Raw genomic sequence first — 16,774 nt, 5'->3', positions numbered from 1 at the left:
ATATATATATATAATATGTGCGCAAAAAACCCTTTTTAGTACATAAAAGAATACTATCGAATCTTAAAGTTTCACACAGTATTTTCTTCAGTTTCTGATACTTTTGTATCATTATTTCATACGGGTATATGAGATTGTTTTATTTCATTATAATATTATAAGGTGAATAGAATATAACTACCGTCGAAATGAGATTAATATAACTTATTACACCTGACGCGCGCATTTTACGATATGTCAAAAAAGTTTTATACTAATTTCCACGTTATTCTTTTTATAATACGTATGAAAAATCGCATCCTTAGGGTGCAAAATCATGCAGCGAATGGATTAACCGATTAATATGGAATGAGAGCAAAACCAATCGCGAGTGTTCTGCAGTTCTCGTTATGGCCGCGATTAGTTCAGTTCTTCTTCCGCATTATGCTATTTCGTTGCAAGAGTTCGCACCGATACAGGCATTGCTAGAGGTGATGTAGAAGTTACAGGAGCAGATCCCCAAGAACGATTTGTGAAACTCACCAATAGGGACAATAAGTCAGAAACACGAGTACAACTCTGATCAACAACAAAGGAAACAGGCATCACCACACCAATATCATGTATTTGAATAAATGAATAAATATTTATTGCTTCCCCTTAAGTCTACAAATATTCTTAACATAATTAATATCATCTATTTACATTATATCTTTTCGCTCGTAACTTACGGAAACGAAGATCGAGAATAGAATCGAAGCGGCCTATAATGCACGAATCAAGTTACTTGATTCAACTTGATTCGTGCATTGTAGGCCGCTTTGATTCTAGAGCGTTATTTATCTTAATTCTTCGACTGCTATGCTATGCTATGTTGTTCATTTTATTTTCATATAAAAGTTCAATCTCTTCTCGATTAGCATCTGCGCCTCATATTGATCGCGTAATTCTTGTAGCTGCAGAGTATCTGTCCTCCTCCAGGGCTGTGTTCCGATTCCCCACCCGAGTGCACCCGATATTATAGTATATGTCACGTATACTATAATATCGGGTGCACTCGGGTGGGGAATCGGAACACAGCACAAGAGGATACTCTGCAGCTACAAGAATTACACGATCAATATGTTCCTGTTTCCGAACAATGCTTTTAATCGATCAATTTTCTTTTCTGCTATCTGCGTCCTTTGTTTTCTTCTCTAATCTAGAAAACATATGTTAAATAAAAATGTTAGAGAGTTATACACATTAAATCACAAACATATATTATTTATTTTCGTTAGGGAGAGTCCCAGCTGCGCACAGTGCGAAACAGACACACCACTCATATCGACCGGTGTCTAGAGTAACCAACACGATCGACCAACCAGAGAATCCTATTTTCAATTGGTCAATAGGACATAAAAAAACTTGAGGCTTCTGTACACAGGACGCGGAAACGCTTACCGCGCGGCAAAAGACGACGCGGTAGCCAATCAATTTTTTGCTCTAATGGAAAAGTTGTAAGTTGATTGGCTACCGCGTGGCAAGCGTTTCTGCGTCCTGTGTGCAGAAATCATTAAGCAGTAATGGCTTCTGCACACTGGATGCGGAAACGCTTGCCACGCGGTAGCCAATCAACTTACAACTTTTCCATTAGAGCGAAAAATTGATTGGCTACCGCGTCGTCTTTTGCCGCGCGGCAAGCGTTTCCGCGTCTTGTGTACAGAAGCCTCAAGTTTTTTTATGTACCCGGGCCCTAAGACTTTAGTAACCGAATTGACTAATCATGGTCGAACAGTAAGGCAGCCATATTGAAACGTAAGCCACGCTGAAAATTTCGTGGATGAAATTCTTACGGGTCTTACTAATTAAATTTTTTTGTGTGCCACGGCCCTAAATTTTTAGGAATTAGAAATTTCACGCTCTCTAAACAGACATAATGATTCTCAAGATGTCGCAAGTTCAATTGCGCAAATATATATCAATATTAATTCTGATTAACACCATTTAACTTTCCTACCCATTTCGCAAATAAAGAAACAATGTGAAAAAGTATAGCGGAGCTCTCTTAGAGAATATATTAATAACACTTACTTGCTCTTGAGATTTTCGTTATCATCTTGGCGTTTGGCGTCGATCTCGAGCTTGGTGGGTTCCCTGGCCGTCTCGTCGTGCAGCTTTCGCTGCACACGCGAAAGCTGCACGACGAGACTACCAGAAAAGCCCATGCCGGGACCTCGTACGTGGCCATGTTGGACATCTCCCGAATGATGATTCGCGTTACTTTGAAAAGATGCGTTACCTCGAGTCGAAGGTACCTTAAGTCCCGGGTGGGATCGCTCCGACTCGAGGTAACGCACTTTCTCCATGTAACATAGCCGGATCGTTGAAATTAGCCGCAGCCGCCGTCTTCTTGCTAGACTTGATCAATATCGCTGTTGAAGAAAACGTGGCCTTCCTCTCGAGCGGTCTCAAGCGGTCTCCCGTTTCTGGCTTATATGGTCGTGACTAAGCTAACGTCCCAATCCCCTCTCGGGACACCGAGGTCATCGCATCGTGCGTCCACCCAATCGCTGGCTTCGAGCCGGTAGGGGAACGTTACATGTGGCGCGAGCTGATTCGTCAGATCAAATTAAACGGCCAAAATTGAACAAGCTGTACAACCAATCGCGACGCGAGTAATTGAAAGTGTCGTGACGTTGAATTTGGCGGGATTATTAAATTGTTGTCAACCTCTTTGTCGTGCGCGTACGCGTTATTCTATTTATTTTAATTGTACGTATCGTGATACGCTTCTCTCAAATGTAATAGAATGTGATAGATTCACGGTCAAAGAGCAAAGAAATTATTAGCGTTTTCGAATAAAACAGATTTGATCGCTGTGAGAACGATCAAAATCAATTTTTTATGAACAATATGTTTTTACCGAAAATGAGTTTTGAATTTGATTAATATAAATAAATATACCCCTAGTAATCCAAGACGGTGTTTATAACGTCATTAATCGCTCTCAGAGCAATCAAACCTCCTTCGTTCGAAAACGCTATAAGCGTGAAATAATAAAGATAAAACTTTCTTTGTAATTTAGTTAATGATAGTTTTTATTGCTTTCGCTTCTCTTTTTTTTTTTCTTTTGCTTTTTTTTTTTTTTTTTTTTTTTTTCTCCAAAACCTGCAAGCATGCATCTACTTCATTCTACATGCAAAATGCGAAGAATGGAAATGAAAATTTGCTCTACAGACGTTGCGCCGGTTGCGTTGCGACGAGATGAGACGAGACGAAATTTGAGATCGATAAGGATTGCGGTGGCGTCGCGCATGACTGAATTATTTTGCGAATTGCAACAATCTCGAGGTTATGACGATGGTGATGACCGGGCGCCAGGTTGACTCCAGTTGATTTCGTTTTTCTCTTGGCTCGCGAAATATACAAATACAGAACGAGTAACGGGCCTGACAGCAACGATGTTCGAGGGGGCTATAGCGGCATTTTTGAACCGCCTGCTGGGCAGATACGTAGAGGACCTGGACACGGAACAGTTCAACGTCGGTATTTTCTCCGGGGATACGTGCCTCACCGACCTCAAGTTAAAACCGGAAGCTCTGGTACGATTTCTCCAATGGTTTAAATAAAAAAATTTTCAGAGCTAGACCTCGATTAACTTACTTGACAATTAATTTATCAGTGAAACTTGCATTAGCTTGTTAATAAATGAGGATAAAAGTATTAATTTTTGACATATCAAAAGAAAGTTTGACTAGGAACGATATATTTTATGATTGGCATCAATTTATCCATTAGTTTCAATGTACCGCTGATTAAGTTAATCCAGGTTTAGTCAAAAGATCCTCAAATTATATAAAATAGGATCATATCAGATAAATACTATTTTCTGATGTGATTTTATGCTTTCAGTATCAACTGGGATTACCTATTAGAATAGAGATTGGCTTGATAGGAAAAATTATTTTGAAAATACCATGGTCTGGACTTTTCTCGCAACCAATTGTGATATGCATAGAGGTATCAAGCAATTTATATATGATTTATATTGTAACATTGTATATTGAAATAATATGAAATCATACACAGTTATTTTCATTCTCTTTAGGACATATATGCAGTTGCAGTACCTGCACTATCCGGTCCGTATGATCCAGAGATACAGAAACGTTTGATAAGAGCAGAAAAAAAGAAAATTCTTGAAGATCTCAAGGAAGATGAATTATTTAGAGCAGGTAGTTAAATATTTTTATCAAAATATTATTTATATTAATAAATTCTTGTATCGAGTTTGGTATTTCTGCTAGGAAATGTCTGTATATTTGATTTACGTTTGTCAAAGTTTTCCAACTTAATGTTTAATGCTTTTCAAATTAATAACATTTAATATGTTTCTCGATGAGATTTTATTTTTGTATAATTTATCTTTCTTTTTTTTTCGTAGGTCTACCTCCTCAACTATTTGATGGTCTATTAGCATCAGTTACAAAAAACTTTCAGATTACTATAAATAATGTACATATTAGATACGAAGAGAAAATATTGCGTAACTTTCTCTGTGCCTGTGGTATATGTATACAAAGTATATCAATTACGACTACCAACAAGTAAGAAGTAAACCTGATAACACATATTGTCATGTTTTTCCTCAATTATGTATGTCCAATGTTGTTAATAGAAATGATGAATTTCAGTAAATGGAAGCCTGGAGTGTGCGCTACAAATTCACAAACAGTGTATCAGCTTATACGCGCAGAATCGCTCAGTGTGTATATGGACCACGATACAGAATCCTGTATAAATATCCAGGGAAATTGGGACATGCCCAATCTTCTCGCATGGAAAAGCGCGATGCATAGATCTCTGCAAACATTTGGAATGAACAACAAGGAATTTCAGTTTTGTATGTTTGAGATATTACTTGTTCATTACAGTATCGTTATTATCTTGTATCTAAAAAAAGAAAGATGTTATTTCTCAACTTTTATCTTGATTTTAATAACATTTTTTTTTTTTTTTTTAAGTGTTGAAGCCTTTCACGGCCAAGATTAAAGTCATCATACACAAAGGTACAGAAACGCAAGCTTCTCGTATGTTGGTCGATATTGTGCTCCAGGATGTGGCAATGCAACTATCCGAAGCGCAATATGCTACATTTTGCCATATTCAAGATTCTTTGTTACAAGCGAGCGTCAATAGGTAATGAATTTACTAAGATTCTTTTATTTATTTTAATAACATATGCATTTTCAACAAATTCTCTCTCTCTTTCTCTCTGATAAAATGGGTGATTAAAAATTAATAGTTATATGTAATATCTACAGACCACATGCTAAATATCGACCAGAAAAAAGCGTGTACGAGGAGCCAACATCTTGGTGGAAATATGCATACAATTCTATTTTGAATCACTATATCAAACCATATACTTGGTTGCATATAGCCAAACATAGGAAAAATTACAGAAATTATAAAGGGGTGTGTATTCAAAGTTTGCAACGACCAAACGACACAGAACTGAAACTGGATCTGCAAAAATACGAGGATAGTCTGACAATATTAAATATAGTGATTGCGAGAGAGCATGCTAAACAAGAATTGAAAAATAAGGATATCGAGCGCGAGTGTCAAACTATAACAAGTTCATCAAAAGATGTCAATATCGAAATATTATCGAACAACGACCAAAGTATAATAGTTCAACACAACAAAGAAGAAAGTCAAAATTCGGTGATAGATGTAAAGGATAATACATCCAGTTCACAGATAAAATTGGAAAAATCATTAAAGCAAATCGGTGAGCGCATAAATATTTTCTTCAATGTAAGATTATTAATTGTTTTTTTATATAGTATTATGTGAAAAATCATAAGAATTATGTCACAAAAAGCAAATATTTGATAATTTTTCATAATTCTTTTCATAATTTTTGTTTTTTTCATCTAAAGAGAATCTCTTTTCATGTTTATAGATTACAAATTAAATTTTACTTTGGCAAATTGTTGTCTGACTCTTTTGAGCAAAGGCAAAGAAATGTTGATTGTAACTGTCGCACAATTCCTGACAAGTATCGAGGCACGGCCTACGTTATTAGCTTTCAAGATATCTGCTCGTGCTGAAAGTTTTGTTATCGAGGCTATATCGACCGACGGTGATTTGGTTCCTTTGATTACAGTTGATAATGTGTTGACAGGTAACGTGTTTACTTATTTATCTCTCTAAACAATTAATAGATTATTACAAATACTAATTGCAATTATTATATGTGTTTGACAGGGAATGTGTCTACCTATTTCTTGGCCATAGATTTTGAAAAGAATGGACTAAATATGGATCCTATTTTTGAAGTGTCCATAAAGTTGGAAGCTATCGAAGTGACTTATCATCACGTAATAGCACTTTTATACGCGATTGTTCCAATCACAATGTCTGTAAATCTTTCTCATACATTTGTTATTTTTTATTCAGTTTGCCATAGTGGAAATTATAAACTTTTTCAAATTCAACACCAATTACATATATGACACGATTCTCGGAATATACAGATTGTGGGATTATGCCAAAAGAAAATATTTCAACTTCGTGGACGACATCATTTCGCAGACATTGAGAATTAGCTTCAAAATAGATATTAAAAGTCCGTATGTTATATTTCCCGAATATGGATCGATTCAAAAGTACGTTTACTATGTATGTAGAATTATGAATGAAAGTGTATGAAAAATATCACATTTTGTTACAATTATGTTTTTAGAGGAGGACATATACTTGTCTTGGATCTTGGTAATGTGACCTTGATCAATGAACTTCAAGCGAGCAATTTGCAATTGGAAGACGCTACTCTTATGGAACTGGAAGAATTACTCTATGACAGACTTAATATGGAGTTTACCGGCGCGCAGATTTTATTTTGTCATTCGGGCGACGATTGGCGCTCGGCAAGAAAACAGAGCGATTCGGAGTATCATTTATTACCCAAGCTACAAGCGAACGCAACACTTTCATACAGTATTAGACCGGAATATCGTCAATTACCACGGTAAAAAATTGTTACTGTTCCTCTTGTTTATCCCTCTTTTTAATATGTAACTTTTCACAGGACAAAACTTAATGTACATATTTCAAACGTAAAGTTTAATTTATCAGAAAATAAATTGCAACTGATGGCGCACTTTTTGAATAAATTGCTAGTGCTATACGAAAATAATGTTGAAAAATATAAAGCTACCTTTAAAAATTCTACTCTCAAACAAAAATCAAGAGTTGCTTTTACTTCGGTAAAAGAATTGATGAAAGTACAATCTGGTGTGTGCTTGCCATCTGTTATAATGATGCACAATGGTTTTAAACCTATTATCAAGGAAATTGTTACCAATAATGTACCAAAGCTTGACAGGTAATGTGATAATATATTATAAAAGTAAATATTTCTCTCTCACTACTTAAGGTGTATTAAGATCAAATTATTCGAATTTTTTATTAGGAGTGTTGTTTCTTCGGAAGTTAGCGAAGAAGACTTGGAACTGTTATCTAAAACGATTAATTTATCTGGATTTGACGATAATATATCTCCATGTAACCACATTAATTTGTTACTTCGATTTGCTATAAGCGAGGCAAGTACAATTTTATCAAGCATCCACATATCTTATTAAATATCTTATTAAATATAATTATTAAATAAATATGTTATTGATATATATCTGGGTTCTAAAATTTTTAGTTCTCCATAAATCTTGAACATATGGTGGACAACCGAGAACAGCCTTATCTCAATTTGAGATTGCATACCTTGTACTATGAAGCAGCTATGATGGAATATGGTATTGCTGTTCAATTCGGTATTGGATCGATTCTTCTAGTCGATAAGACAAACGCTGGCGTTACCGGATCATATCTGGAATTGATATCCACCGACGAGTCTTACGAAGTTCTCATTGTATCATATCGTAAGGTAATCTTTGCACAAAGATACAATATATATACTTCCTGATTTGTAAATGTGCATTAATTATTTCTATTTTAAAGGTTAAATCAAATTGCCCCGATTTCAAGTCGCACTTTAAAAATATCGAACGCTCACTGATTGTGAATCTATTGAATATTAATATAAATCTTCATAGATCCGCGTTACTGAAAATAAAAGATTACTGGCATAAATTTCAAACGTAAGTGAGACACGTAAGAAAACACACGATCGTCTCGATAGATATTCCTGGAAATACTAATTGATTTATTTCTTTCAGTATGTGTGATGGTACACTGTTAATCAAGTATGCCGAAAAGATATGCAGTAATATTATAAAACGGGAACAAAAGGATGTAGATCCACCCATTCCACCAGGTATAAATATATTCTTCAATACAAGATATACATTTTTTGGGATATGGAAAGGGAGTATCAATTAGTTTTACATCTTGCAACAATACTTTTATAGGTGCGATTAAACTGAATTATTCAACCAGACTTAGTTCGCTAGCACTACGATTCTGTGACAAGGACATAGATTTGATGGAGATTAAGGTTTCGGGCTTGGAAAACGATTGCATCTACAATGCGAACGAGAGAATGGTGTTGCGTGCCCATCTCAGAAGTATACTTGCTGAAGACTTGAACGACGACACGCTTTATTCGAAAGTAATCACCCTGAATAATATGTATATTTTTTTTTGACTGCATACACACACATGCACGCGCGCGCACACACACATACACACGTACATATATATATCATTTTTTAATTTTATTCAAAGATTTTGACGACCGATGAGGACAAGGTATTTGATCTGAAATATGTAAGACATACACCAAGGTTATATAAATGTTCGGATATTGACACTAATCAGGATGATGTGATGTCAGATGGCACCTTCAAGCTTTCCATCGGAAGAATAAATTGTGTGATCATTTCTAAAATTTTGTATGATTTAAGGGTACGATAGATTTCTTACATTGCATTTGTATCTTATTATGATATTGATATTTACACTTTAACTTTCTTTATATAGAATTTTGTGAAGCCGTTCGCTTCCACGTACTACACTCGTTTCTTAAATTATTTGAAAAATAAGTTTGTCGGAGGAATCGAGTTGTTCAAGAAGAGTGCGACGAAATTACACATTTTTATCGATATACAAGGACCTACTTTTCTGCTACCACAGAAGAAGGATGCCCCGAGTCTCTTGGTTTTCGATACGGGTATAGAATTGCTTCCGAGAGATAATTATATAAATTGAGACGTTTCTGTTACAGAATTTATTTCCAGGCATATTATCAGTCGAAAACTTTTTCAAGAACAACGGACAATCGATGAAAGCGATCGCTAATGATAATGGACAATTGATAATCGATAACATTTTGATAAAATTGAAATCTGTGACTATATCTAGGGCAATTATGACTTTGGCGCGAGACTTGGAAGTGCAGGTAAAGTTAGATTGAACATTCCAATAAATTTTGTTACGTCAGAGTATTATATGAAAATAATTTCAGGAACCCATTATCGAACCTATACAAATTCAGTTTGATATCAAGAGAAAAACGGAATACCGTAGTACTATGGAATTCCAAACATACGGTTTATTCAATGTACAAGGAGCAATCGATATTATAAATGTAAACTTGAGTCAGCAGGATCTCAAGTCCCTTATATCGGTGTGGCAAGATAATATTTCCAAAATACTGTTGCTTAAAAAGGTCAGCGAAAACGAGGATAGAATTTCAACACAAAGCTTCCGAAAGAATGTCGAGCACAATGATGACATTATGATGAAGAAGCTGGAAGACTTTTTAACTCATAATGAAACAGCGTTATGTGAAATCAACATAAAATTTACTTTGGAGGGATTGCAATTGAATTTATTTATGGACACAGAAGAGGTATATATATATAGATGTTAATATCAAATTAATCAATGTTGATTTGTCATATATAATTTTGATTGTATTATGTTGCAGGTGTTGAGTTCCCCTGTGCGCGATTTGAATCATGGTTTGTGCAAATTGAGCTTCGGAGAAACTATAAATACCTGGGACTTTTATAGCGACAAGAGTGTGAAAATGAAACTCTCTTTGCAAAGCTGCTTATTGCAAGACACACGCAAAGACTCGGTCATTGAAAAGAAGTGTGTATCGTTGATCGGGAGTTTTAATTAGAAAGATTTTGTTGGTCTTTGATCCTTTATTAATCTCGTTTTACGTTTTCAGAATAATACAATCGCCGGCAATATCTTTAGAGAAGAATTTAGAATCTTGTATTTCTGTGTCGATGTCTCCTATAGTCGATGTTACGTACAGTCGTACTCAAGCGAAGGAAAAGTGTTTCGACGTTCTTATTCAAGACGTGCGAATTAATTTGTCTGTACCTTTCTTGATGCATTTGGGACGGTACTTTCTGGATTCCTTACCTGGCGAGCAGATAGAGAAAGGAATCATCAATCACGGATACGATAATAATAACCAAATGGTAAATATAAATTCATTTGGACAGTAATAGAGCTAATTAAGACTATTTTTCTCAATTAACTTTCACCTCTCTCAATCAATTCTCTCTTAAAAATTGTACATCTTGTCTAAAATATATTTATTGAATAAAATTAATTCCATCAATGTATTTGATTTAAATCAAGAACCGGAATGCTATAAATGCAGAACCTGACAAAATAAATTGCTCCCAATATTTTAAGGAGCAACCAGGTAGTTTGTTTATGTATGCATGCAGGTTGTATACAAAAATGGCTCTTTCTCTCGTTCTCAATAGCGATTGTATATGTGACATTTCTCGCATGACTTTACATGTAGAAAATAAAACGATTAATTCTAATGTGTTTAGGTACTTCTGTATCAATTAGAATACAAAAGCCGGATATTTTTCTATTCGGTGACTTGGAGAAGAATAATACGCACGTGATTCGAATGCAGACAGAAGTGTTCATCGAAAGCAGCAGACACGGTTGTTCCTCTTCGATAGTCTGCACCCTGACCAATGTCAATGCCAAGACCAAAGGTCGGGGAAATTACGAGTCTCCATATTGGTTGTTACATCCTTGCGATGTAGAAATTTCTAAGAAGAAAGAATTGTCGAGCGGTAATGAAGAAATCGCCGTTGCTATAAATAGTATTAATGTACATCTATCAGTGGAAGTGATCCATACCTTTTTCGATGTAAGTATGACTTGAGCTAAATCTCTGATATATAAAATATATCTGATATTCTGTAAACTATGATTGAATTATTTATATCGCATATTGTCAATGTCTGCATTCTAGATATTGAATGAAGCGTCGACTTTTTTGAACAGCATTAGCTCGAAAATGGATGACGATAGCAATCAAAATGCCAGCGTGCATAATAATCTCTGGGCGCCAAGAAAAGTTTCTAGTATACCGTATAAGAAAACTGATGAAGGTAAATATCTTATGATATAATGTAGATTGTTCTATTATAATTCTTTCATTATATTTATTTAAATAATTTGCATTTTTTGTTATTAGGCGACTCGACGTTGTACCATCATCACAACAATCATGTAATATTCAATTTGAGACCTGTACTAATGTGTTTATTGTTGGAAATGGAGTATTCCGTAGGAAGATTTCCAGTAATGAGAATAGAAACTGTCGTTACCGCTACCGTCGATGATTGGTACAACAATTTCCATCTCGAGTCTAATATAAAGCTTCACGCATTCTGTTACAATAGAGCTTATCAGAATTGGGAGCCATTCGTGGAACTTTGCACAAAGGATGATGTAAACTATAAACCATGGGAATTCATTATTAAGGTTACAAAGATTATCGATTATTGTACATTTATATTTATATTATTATTTTCTATTAATTATCTATTAATGTAGTGTTTTATATATATATATATATATTGGTCATAATTTGATTTTTTCAGACATATCGAGGCGAAGCAAATATGATCAATTCCCATTGGACAGATTTTTGTCACCACATAAAACAAGATTCTGCAAAAGCAAAAAAGAAGGATATAAAGTGTAATGAACAGGATGTAACGGATATGATATTTATTGGACCCGATACTGATGTGATCTCTATGAGAAAAGGTGAAATTATTCACATGATTGTTTTACTTAATACATGAGAATTAATTATTTATATATACTATATATTATATTATATTTATTGTATTATATATATATGGTACATGCCTATTTATTTTTTAAATAAACAGAACCTGAAACTTACATTACATATGAGGATGAGTCTGATACGGACGATGACGAGAGCGATACGAAATTAACAAAGATTTCCAATTATCTATTTAATAATAATAGCGACGACGAAGAAAGTGTTTCCGACGATTCGAGTACAAATGAAGATGAGGAACTGGAATTAACGCTGGATTGTAATTTTGAATCTTGTACGTGTAAATTCAAAGAGTCTCACACATGTATTAAATCTCAGTTGTTTATATTAAAATATGTTAATGTTTTAATTTTGCACGCAGTTAATTCCGCCACGCCACGTGCGCTAGCGAAAACAAATCTCTTCGCGCCGCATATTATTCTATATTCGGAGGACAAAATCAACATCACCATAACTGAAAACATGATCGCGACGTGGAATGCGATGTCAAACGCATTTGCAAGAGTTAAGGGTGGAATCCCGTTCGTACCAGCCAACACACGAGAATTGACTGTGCTAAACGATATAGGTCACGCGAGTCGAGTAGAACTGCTTGTTCAAGAAGAAGTAGACGGAAACAGTGTCACGCGTGTCCTAGCCGCGCATAATTTTGCACACGACGGGAACTCGCCGACCAGCGTGCCCAGCAGTCCGGAAAATGAAACCCAGGTGGATTTCACGAGTCCTCGATGGATCGGTAAAGATACCGCCGTAGTCGTATCGGAATGTCAGACTTTTCCTGTCGACTCGCCGGTGCAAATCTACAAATCTATAACTGGCGAGATTCTTCGTGTTATTTTTGAAGGTAACTTCTGCTCGCTTCACTACACGAAAAATACCATAAATATGTGAATAACCGATTTTTATTATTAACGCAGGTTTCGAGGATGTGTTGATGTATTGCCCTAAGAAGGAAACATGCAGTCTCGTATCGCTTCGTCCTGTGAGACACGACGTCCGCTATTATCTGGTAATAGAGGCGACGATAAACAGTTATCTACATCGTACGGTTTGCGTGCGATCTCCGTTACAGGTAATGTAATCCACTTTATTTATCCACTTTTTTTCGCATCACCGTCTTTTGTATTTTTTCCGCTAACGGAAAGATACCTTTTAGTTTCGAAACGAAACGTCGTACGCACTTGGACTTTATTACAAAAAAGCGGTAGTGGACAAACTGGGTTTAACACCTACCGGTGAAGTTACAAATCCCTTTGATCATAATATAAGAATGGCAATCATCGAACCTGATGCGACTTATAACATTCCTCTATATATCGCTTATCATTGTCCGATACACGTTCTTCCTGCGTATCTAGAGTAAGTAGAATCGTAAATTAGGGCAGTTTGTAAGTTGTTTTCTGTTTGAGAAAGAAATATAAAATAAAATATAACACAATAATAAATATATTATTTGTATAGAAAATATCAAGTTAGCGAGGAAGAAATTTATTGGAAAGACTTGAAGGGTACAGCAAATGCATTTAAAGACGTGTGCTGCAAAGCGAAGGGCGACATTAACTGTAATGTATTCTGTGTCAGGGCGATATGCACGGAAGTCCCGTTAACGACTCGTTCCTCGGGCTGTCAAGTGCCGAATTACTTGATAAATATCGTACCGCCTGTAATTTTTAATAATCAGCTGCCCTTCGTCATCGATGCCGGTATACCTAGCATTAATTACGAAATGAAAATCGAACCCGGGGAAAAAATAAACATGCACTCTCTGAATCATAGCAGTAATGTGCAGTTTATTTTTAAGGTGCGTAGAATTTTGAAAAAAAAATCAGTTATATGAAAATGTAGCAAATACTGCTTTGCATCGTTTAATCACACACCGCTCAATGATTTTATAGATACACAACTATTTGGGCACGTCTTGGATGGGTGCGGTAAAACTGAATATGAATCTAGAACGAAAGTTTATATTAATGTCTGCAGATAACGAGTCGGATTTGACGAAACCCTTCTTGCTATGCTTAGAATTAGGTAAAATTTCCAGCTGGAACATCATTATACAATCGCAGTATTGGATGATAAATAAGTCTGGCTTGCCGCTGTTTATCCAGGTATAACCCAAACAATTTGATTTTCATATATAATAATAATAAACTATGATCTATATTACTATTCTTCGTTTAGGATTGCCATTCTCATATAACTTATGAGATGCCAGAGGAAGAATTGATGGTGTTCTCTCAAAAGAATAATAAAAAGAGCATGGTTCGATTAAGGGCCCATCAGTCCGAGTGGTCGATGCCATTTGGATTGGACGGAATTACGTCGATGTCGTTGATCGTTTGTCGAGATATTGAACGCGGACGAAAGTATCAGATCTTAACGGAGATAGAAAGTTCCCGCTTATCGCCCATTTTCACGAAGATTATAACGTTTCTACCGTACTTTTTCATTTGCAACAAAACTAAAAAGGCTTTGAGGTTTATGGAGGAGAATGAAGAGGCCGATCTCTGGAACGATCTTTTACCTGGCCAAGAGATATCGTTCTGGCCCGTCACCGAGTCCATGAAAATGAGAATAAAGTGGAGAAACAGTCAGCTGGTCTCGCAACATTTCGACATTACATATGTGGGCAAGACTGTGCTGAGAATGGATAACGGGGTAAGACGAAGACACGCGATTACACATTAATTATAACAACCAATCTAATGGATCTTGTACAGAATTTTGTAATTTACTTTGCAACACTTGGAAAAATTTTATATCAAGATTTTCTAATTTATAGTCGGCGTTATGCGTAGAGATTGAAGGTGGCATGAATGCCCCGTATCGCATAACATTCCGAAGATACATCGTCACCGACATACCCGTGCGAGTGGATAATCTTTGCGACAAACTATTTCTGAAACTGAACCAAATCGGTTTGGGTCAAGTCGCTCTGCTCAAACCGTTTCAAAGTCTGCTATACACTTGGGACGATCCTACTCAGAGCAGAGAATTGATTTGGAATGTTTATAACAATAATGCATTCGGCTATAGAGCACAACTTGAAACGGTAGTGAAAGAAAAAGTGTCTCTATTATTGTTTCTTACTTTTCTTATAATTTTGACCAGATTTTCCATATTGCATTCTGTGATAAACTTATTTCTTTTTTTGTTGAATTAAATTTCTACGAGATTTCCAATCCTCATTATTAAAGCAATAATCAAAACCCATGGGGATTAGTCTTCTAAATATCAGTTTAATTTCAATTAATTTTTGCGGGTTGGTTACTTGGTATTAACATCTTCGTTTGTCTGTAGGATGGCTGTGGGCACGAAACGGTAACTTTTGTAACCGTCGAACGGCGCGACAGCGCGTGTCATTCCTCCCAAATCGCTCCCAAATCGCTAGCAAACGCGAAGCCGTCGTGGTCGGAAGATACGAGCACAAGTACCACTCATTCTTCTCCTAACGCAGAATCTGACACAAAGCCACAAGTGTTGGGGCACGCTCGGCAAGATGAAACGGAGGTTTACTGGGTGAGCTACATGGAAGGCGAGCAACGCGTGTTACTATTTACGCAGCACGAGAGTGTGTACCTGAAGGCGAAAAGTGTCATCGATCCCGAGACGAGCAAAAGAGAGATATTTCTGTCAATCGCGGCTATTGGAATGAGCATTGTAAGTAAAGACACATAGAAGCGATTGTAAGTCGGTCCAGCTGTGATAAACCAAAGATTATTAATTGACTTTTTTTTCCACACAGGTCGTACAGGAATCCAATCTTCATAGTGCCAGACGAGAGTTATTGTATGCCAGTGTGATCGATTCCGCCGCGCATTGGGAGCTTTACTTCAGCAAACGATGGAAGAGCCTGTCGTTAGAATTGAGCGCTTGGTTGGAAAACAAATATACGAATTCCGCGAAGGCTGCGCAATTGGAGAATTTTATTGATGTACGATTTGTCTAACGCGATCCTTTGAACTGCAGTAGGCGTTTATGAATATTGCGGGCTCTCGATTCTATTTAATCGTATATATTTGATAAAATGTAACTTAATAATATTACGTCCATTATACAAATACGATATTTCCAGTTATAAAAATTAAATGTGTAGAGTATTTGAACATAAAGTATGTTTATTGCAGAGATCATTAATACTTGCATATATTCGCTGTGATTGTGCTTTATCGCATAGCGAAATGAATGAATCTGTCCGTCTTCAACATATCCCTTTCTAAATATTTTGCAGGTTGATTTAGTGAAAATGCAGATGACTAAACCATTCTTTGGCAAGTTGCGAAGGACGTATTCACCAGGTATCTGGCTGCATAGCAGGGAATCCACCACGCTTTGTTATTTGCAGGGATATATTCACAGGATACAGGTATTAATTGTATTCATAATTACAATTTGCGGTAATAACTTTTCTTGTCCATCTTGCACAGGTTGATAATCAATTGAGCGAAGCTGTCTTTCCGGTGGTTCTATATCCTAGCTTGCAAAAGACTTTTGTGAATTATGCTGGAACCCGCAGATTGAAACACTGCTTAGAGTTCTCGTATCTAAAGCAACGCAAATTGAAGAATATCATTTACAAGTACACTTTACGCATAATATAAATAATATGCTAATATACTAATAATAGTATACATAATAATATTAATAATATAGTAACATATTATTAATATTATATATTATGTAATAATATTATTACTA

At 35.9% G+C, this 16,774-nt stretch overlaps 2 protein-coding genes across 2 annotated transcripts in view; one reads left to right on the top strand and one right to left on the bottom strand.

Annotated features, from left to right (window-relative positions):
- Positions 1 to 605: 605 nt before the first annotated feature.
- Positions 606 to 2,437, bottom strand: LOC115236838 (lamin Dm0-like). Its single transcript, XM_029809535.1, has 2 exons — positions 2,053 to 2,437; positions 606 to 1,180 (listed from the first exon to the last, which is right to left on the bottom strand). Exons 1-2 carry the CDS (start codon positions 2,325 to 2,327, stop codon positions 1,135 to 1,137), a joined length of 321 nt encoding a protein of 106 aa, XP_029665395.1. The 5' UTR covers positions 2,328 to 2,437; the 3' UTR covers positions 606 to 1,134.
- A 724-nt stretch (positions 2,438 to 3,161) lies between these two features.
- LOC115236857 (vacuolar protein sorting-associated protein 13A-like) overlaps positions 3,162 to 16,774 on the top strand; it is an 18,582-nt gene continuing 4,969 nt past the window's right edge. Inside the window, exons 1-40 of the mRNA XM_029809573.1 lie at positions 3,162 to 3,563; positions 3,874 to 3,981; positions 4,070 to 4,196; positions 4,406 to 4,568; positions 4,656 to 4,864; positions 4,986 to 5,160; positions 5,286 to 5,758; positions 5,933 to 6,154; positions 6,238 to 6,350; positions 6,430 to 6,638; positions 6,716 to 7,000; positions 7,061 to 7,357; positions 7,445 to 7,577; positions 7,685 to 7,915; positions 7,990 to 8,129; positions 8,208 to 8,305; positions 8,400 to 8,599; positions 8,716 to 8,895; positions 8,971 to 9,160; positions 9,228 to 9,388; positions 9,455 to 9,841; positions 9,920 to 10,086; positions 10,169 to 10,427; positions 10,591 to 10,657; positions 10,794 to 11,125; positions 11,231 to 11,369; positions 11,456 to 11,745; positions 11,865 to 12,033; positions 12,162 to 12,350; positions 12,438 to 12,920; positions 12,994 to 13,148; positions 13,233 to 13,435; positions 13,538 to 13,877; positions 13,972 to 14,184; positions 14,258 to 14,734; positions 14,859 to 15,128; positions 15,377 to 15,736; positions 15,822 to 16,010; positions 16,308 to 16,442; positions 16,504 to 16,655. Of these exons, the coding sequence (XP_029665433.1) occupies positions 3,423 to 3,563; positions 3,874 to 3,981; positions 4,070 to 4,196; positions 4,406 to 4,568; positions 4,656 to 4,864; positions 4,986 to 5,160; positions 5,286 to 5,758; positions 5,933 to 6,154; positions 6,238 to 6,350; positions 6,430 to 6,638; positions 6,716 to 7,000; positions 7,061 to 7,357; positions 7,445 to 7,577; positions 7,685 to 7,915; positions 7,990 to 8,129; positions 8,208 to 8,305; positions 8,400 to 8,599; positions 8,716 to 8,895; positions 8,971 to 9,160; positions 9,228 to 9,388; positions 9,455 to 9,841; positions 9,920 to 10,086; positions 10,169 to 10,427; positions 10,591 to 10,657; positions 10,794 to 11,125; positions 11,231 to 11,369; positions 11,456 to 11,745; positions 11,865 to 12,033; positions 12,162 to 12,350; positions 12,438 to 12,920; positions 12,994 to 13,148; positions 13,233 to 13,435; positions 13,538 to 13,877; positions 13,972 to 14,184; positions 14,258 to 14,734; positions 14,859 to 15,128; positions 15,377 to 15,736; positions 15,822 to 16,010; positions 16,308 to 16,442; positions 16,504 to 16,655 (8,831 nt within the window). The 5' untranslated portion in view covers positions 3,162 to 3,422. The remainder of the gene's footprint in view (positions 3,564 to 3,873; positions 3,982 to 4,069; positions 4,197 to 4,405; positions 4,569 to 4,655; positions 4,865 to 4,985; positions 5,161 to 5,285; positions 5,759 to 5,932; positions 6,155 to 6,237; positions 6,351 to 6,429; positions 6,639 to 6,715; positions 7,001 to 7,060; positions 7,358 to 7,444; positions 7,578 to 7,684; positions 7,916 to 7,989; positions 8,130 to 8,207; positions 8,306 to 8,399; positions 8,600 to 8,715; positions 8,896 to 8,970; positions 9,161 to 9,227; positions 9,389 to 9,454; positions 9,842 to 9,919; positions 10,087 to 10,168; positions 10,428 to 10,590; positions 10,658 to 10,793; positions 11,126 to 11,230; positions 11,370 to 11,455; positions 11,746 to 11,864; positions 12,034 to 12,161; positions 12,351 to 12,437; positions 12,921 to 12,993; positions 13,149 to 13,232; positions 13,436 to 13,537; positions 13,878 to 13,971; positions 14,185 to 14,257; positions 14,735 to 14,858; positions 15,129 to 15,376; positions 15,737 to 15,821; positions 16,011 to 16,307; positions 16,443 to 16,503; positions 16,656 to 16,774) is intronic.

The sequence above is a fragment of the Formica exsecta genome, unplaced genomic scaffold (assembly GCF_003651465.1).
Source record: "Formica exsecta isolate Colony F162 unplaced genomic scaffold, ASM365146v1 scaffold26, whole genome shotgun sequence".
Lineage (NCBI taxonomy): Eukaryota > Metazoa > Arthropoda > Insecta > Hymenoptera > Formicidae > Formica > Formica exsecta.
This window is presented reverse-complemented; position numbering and strand designations above follow the sequence as displayed.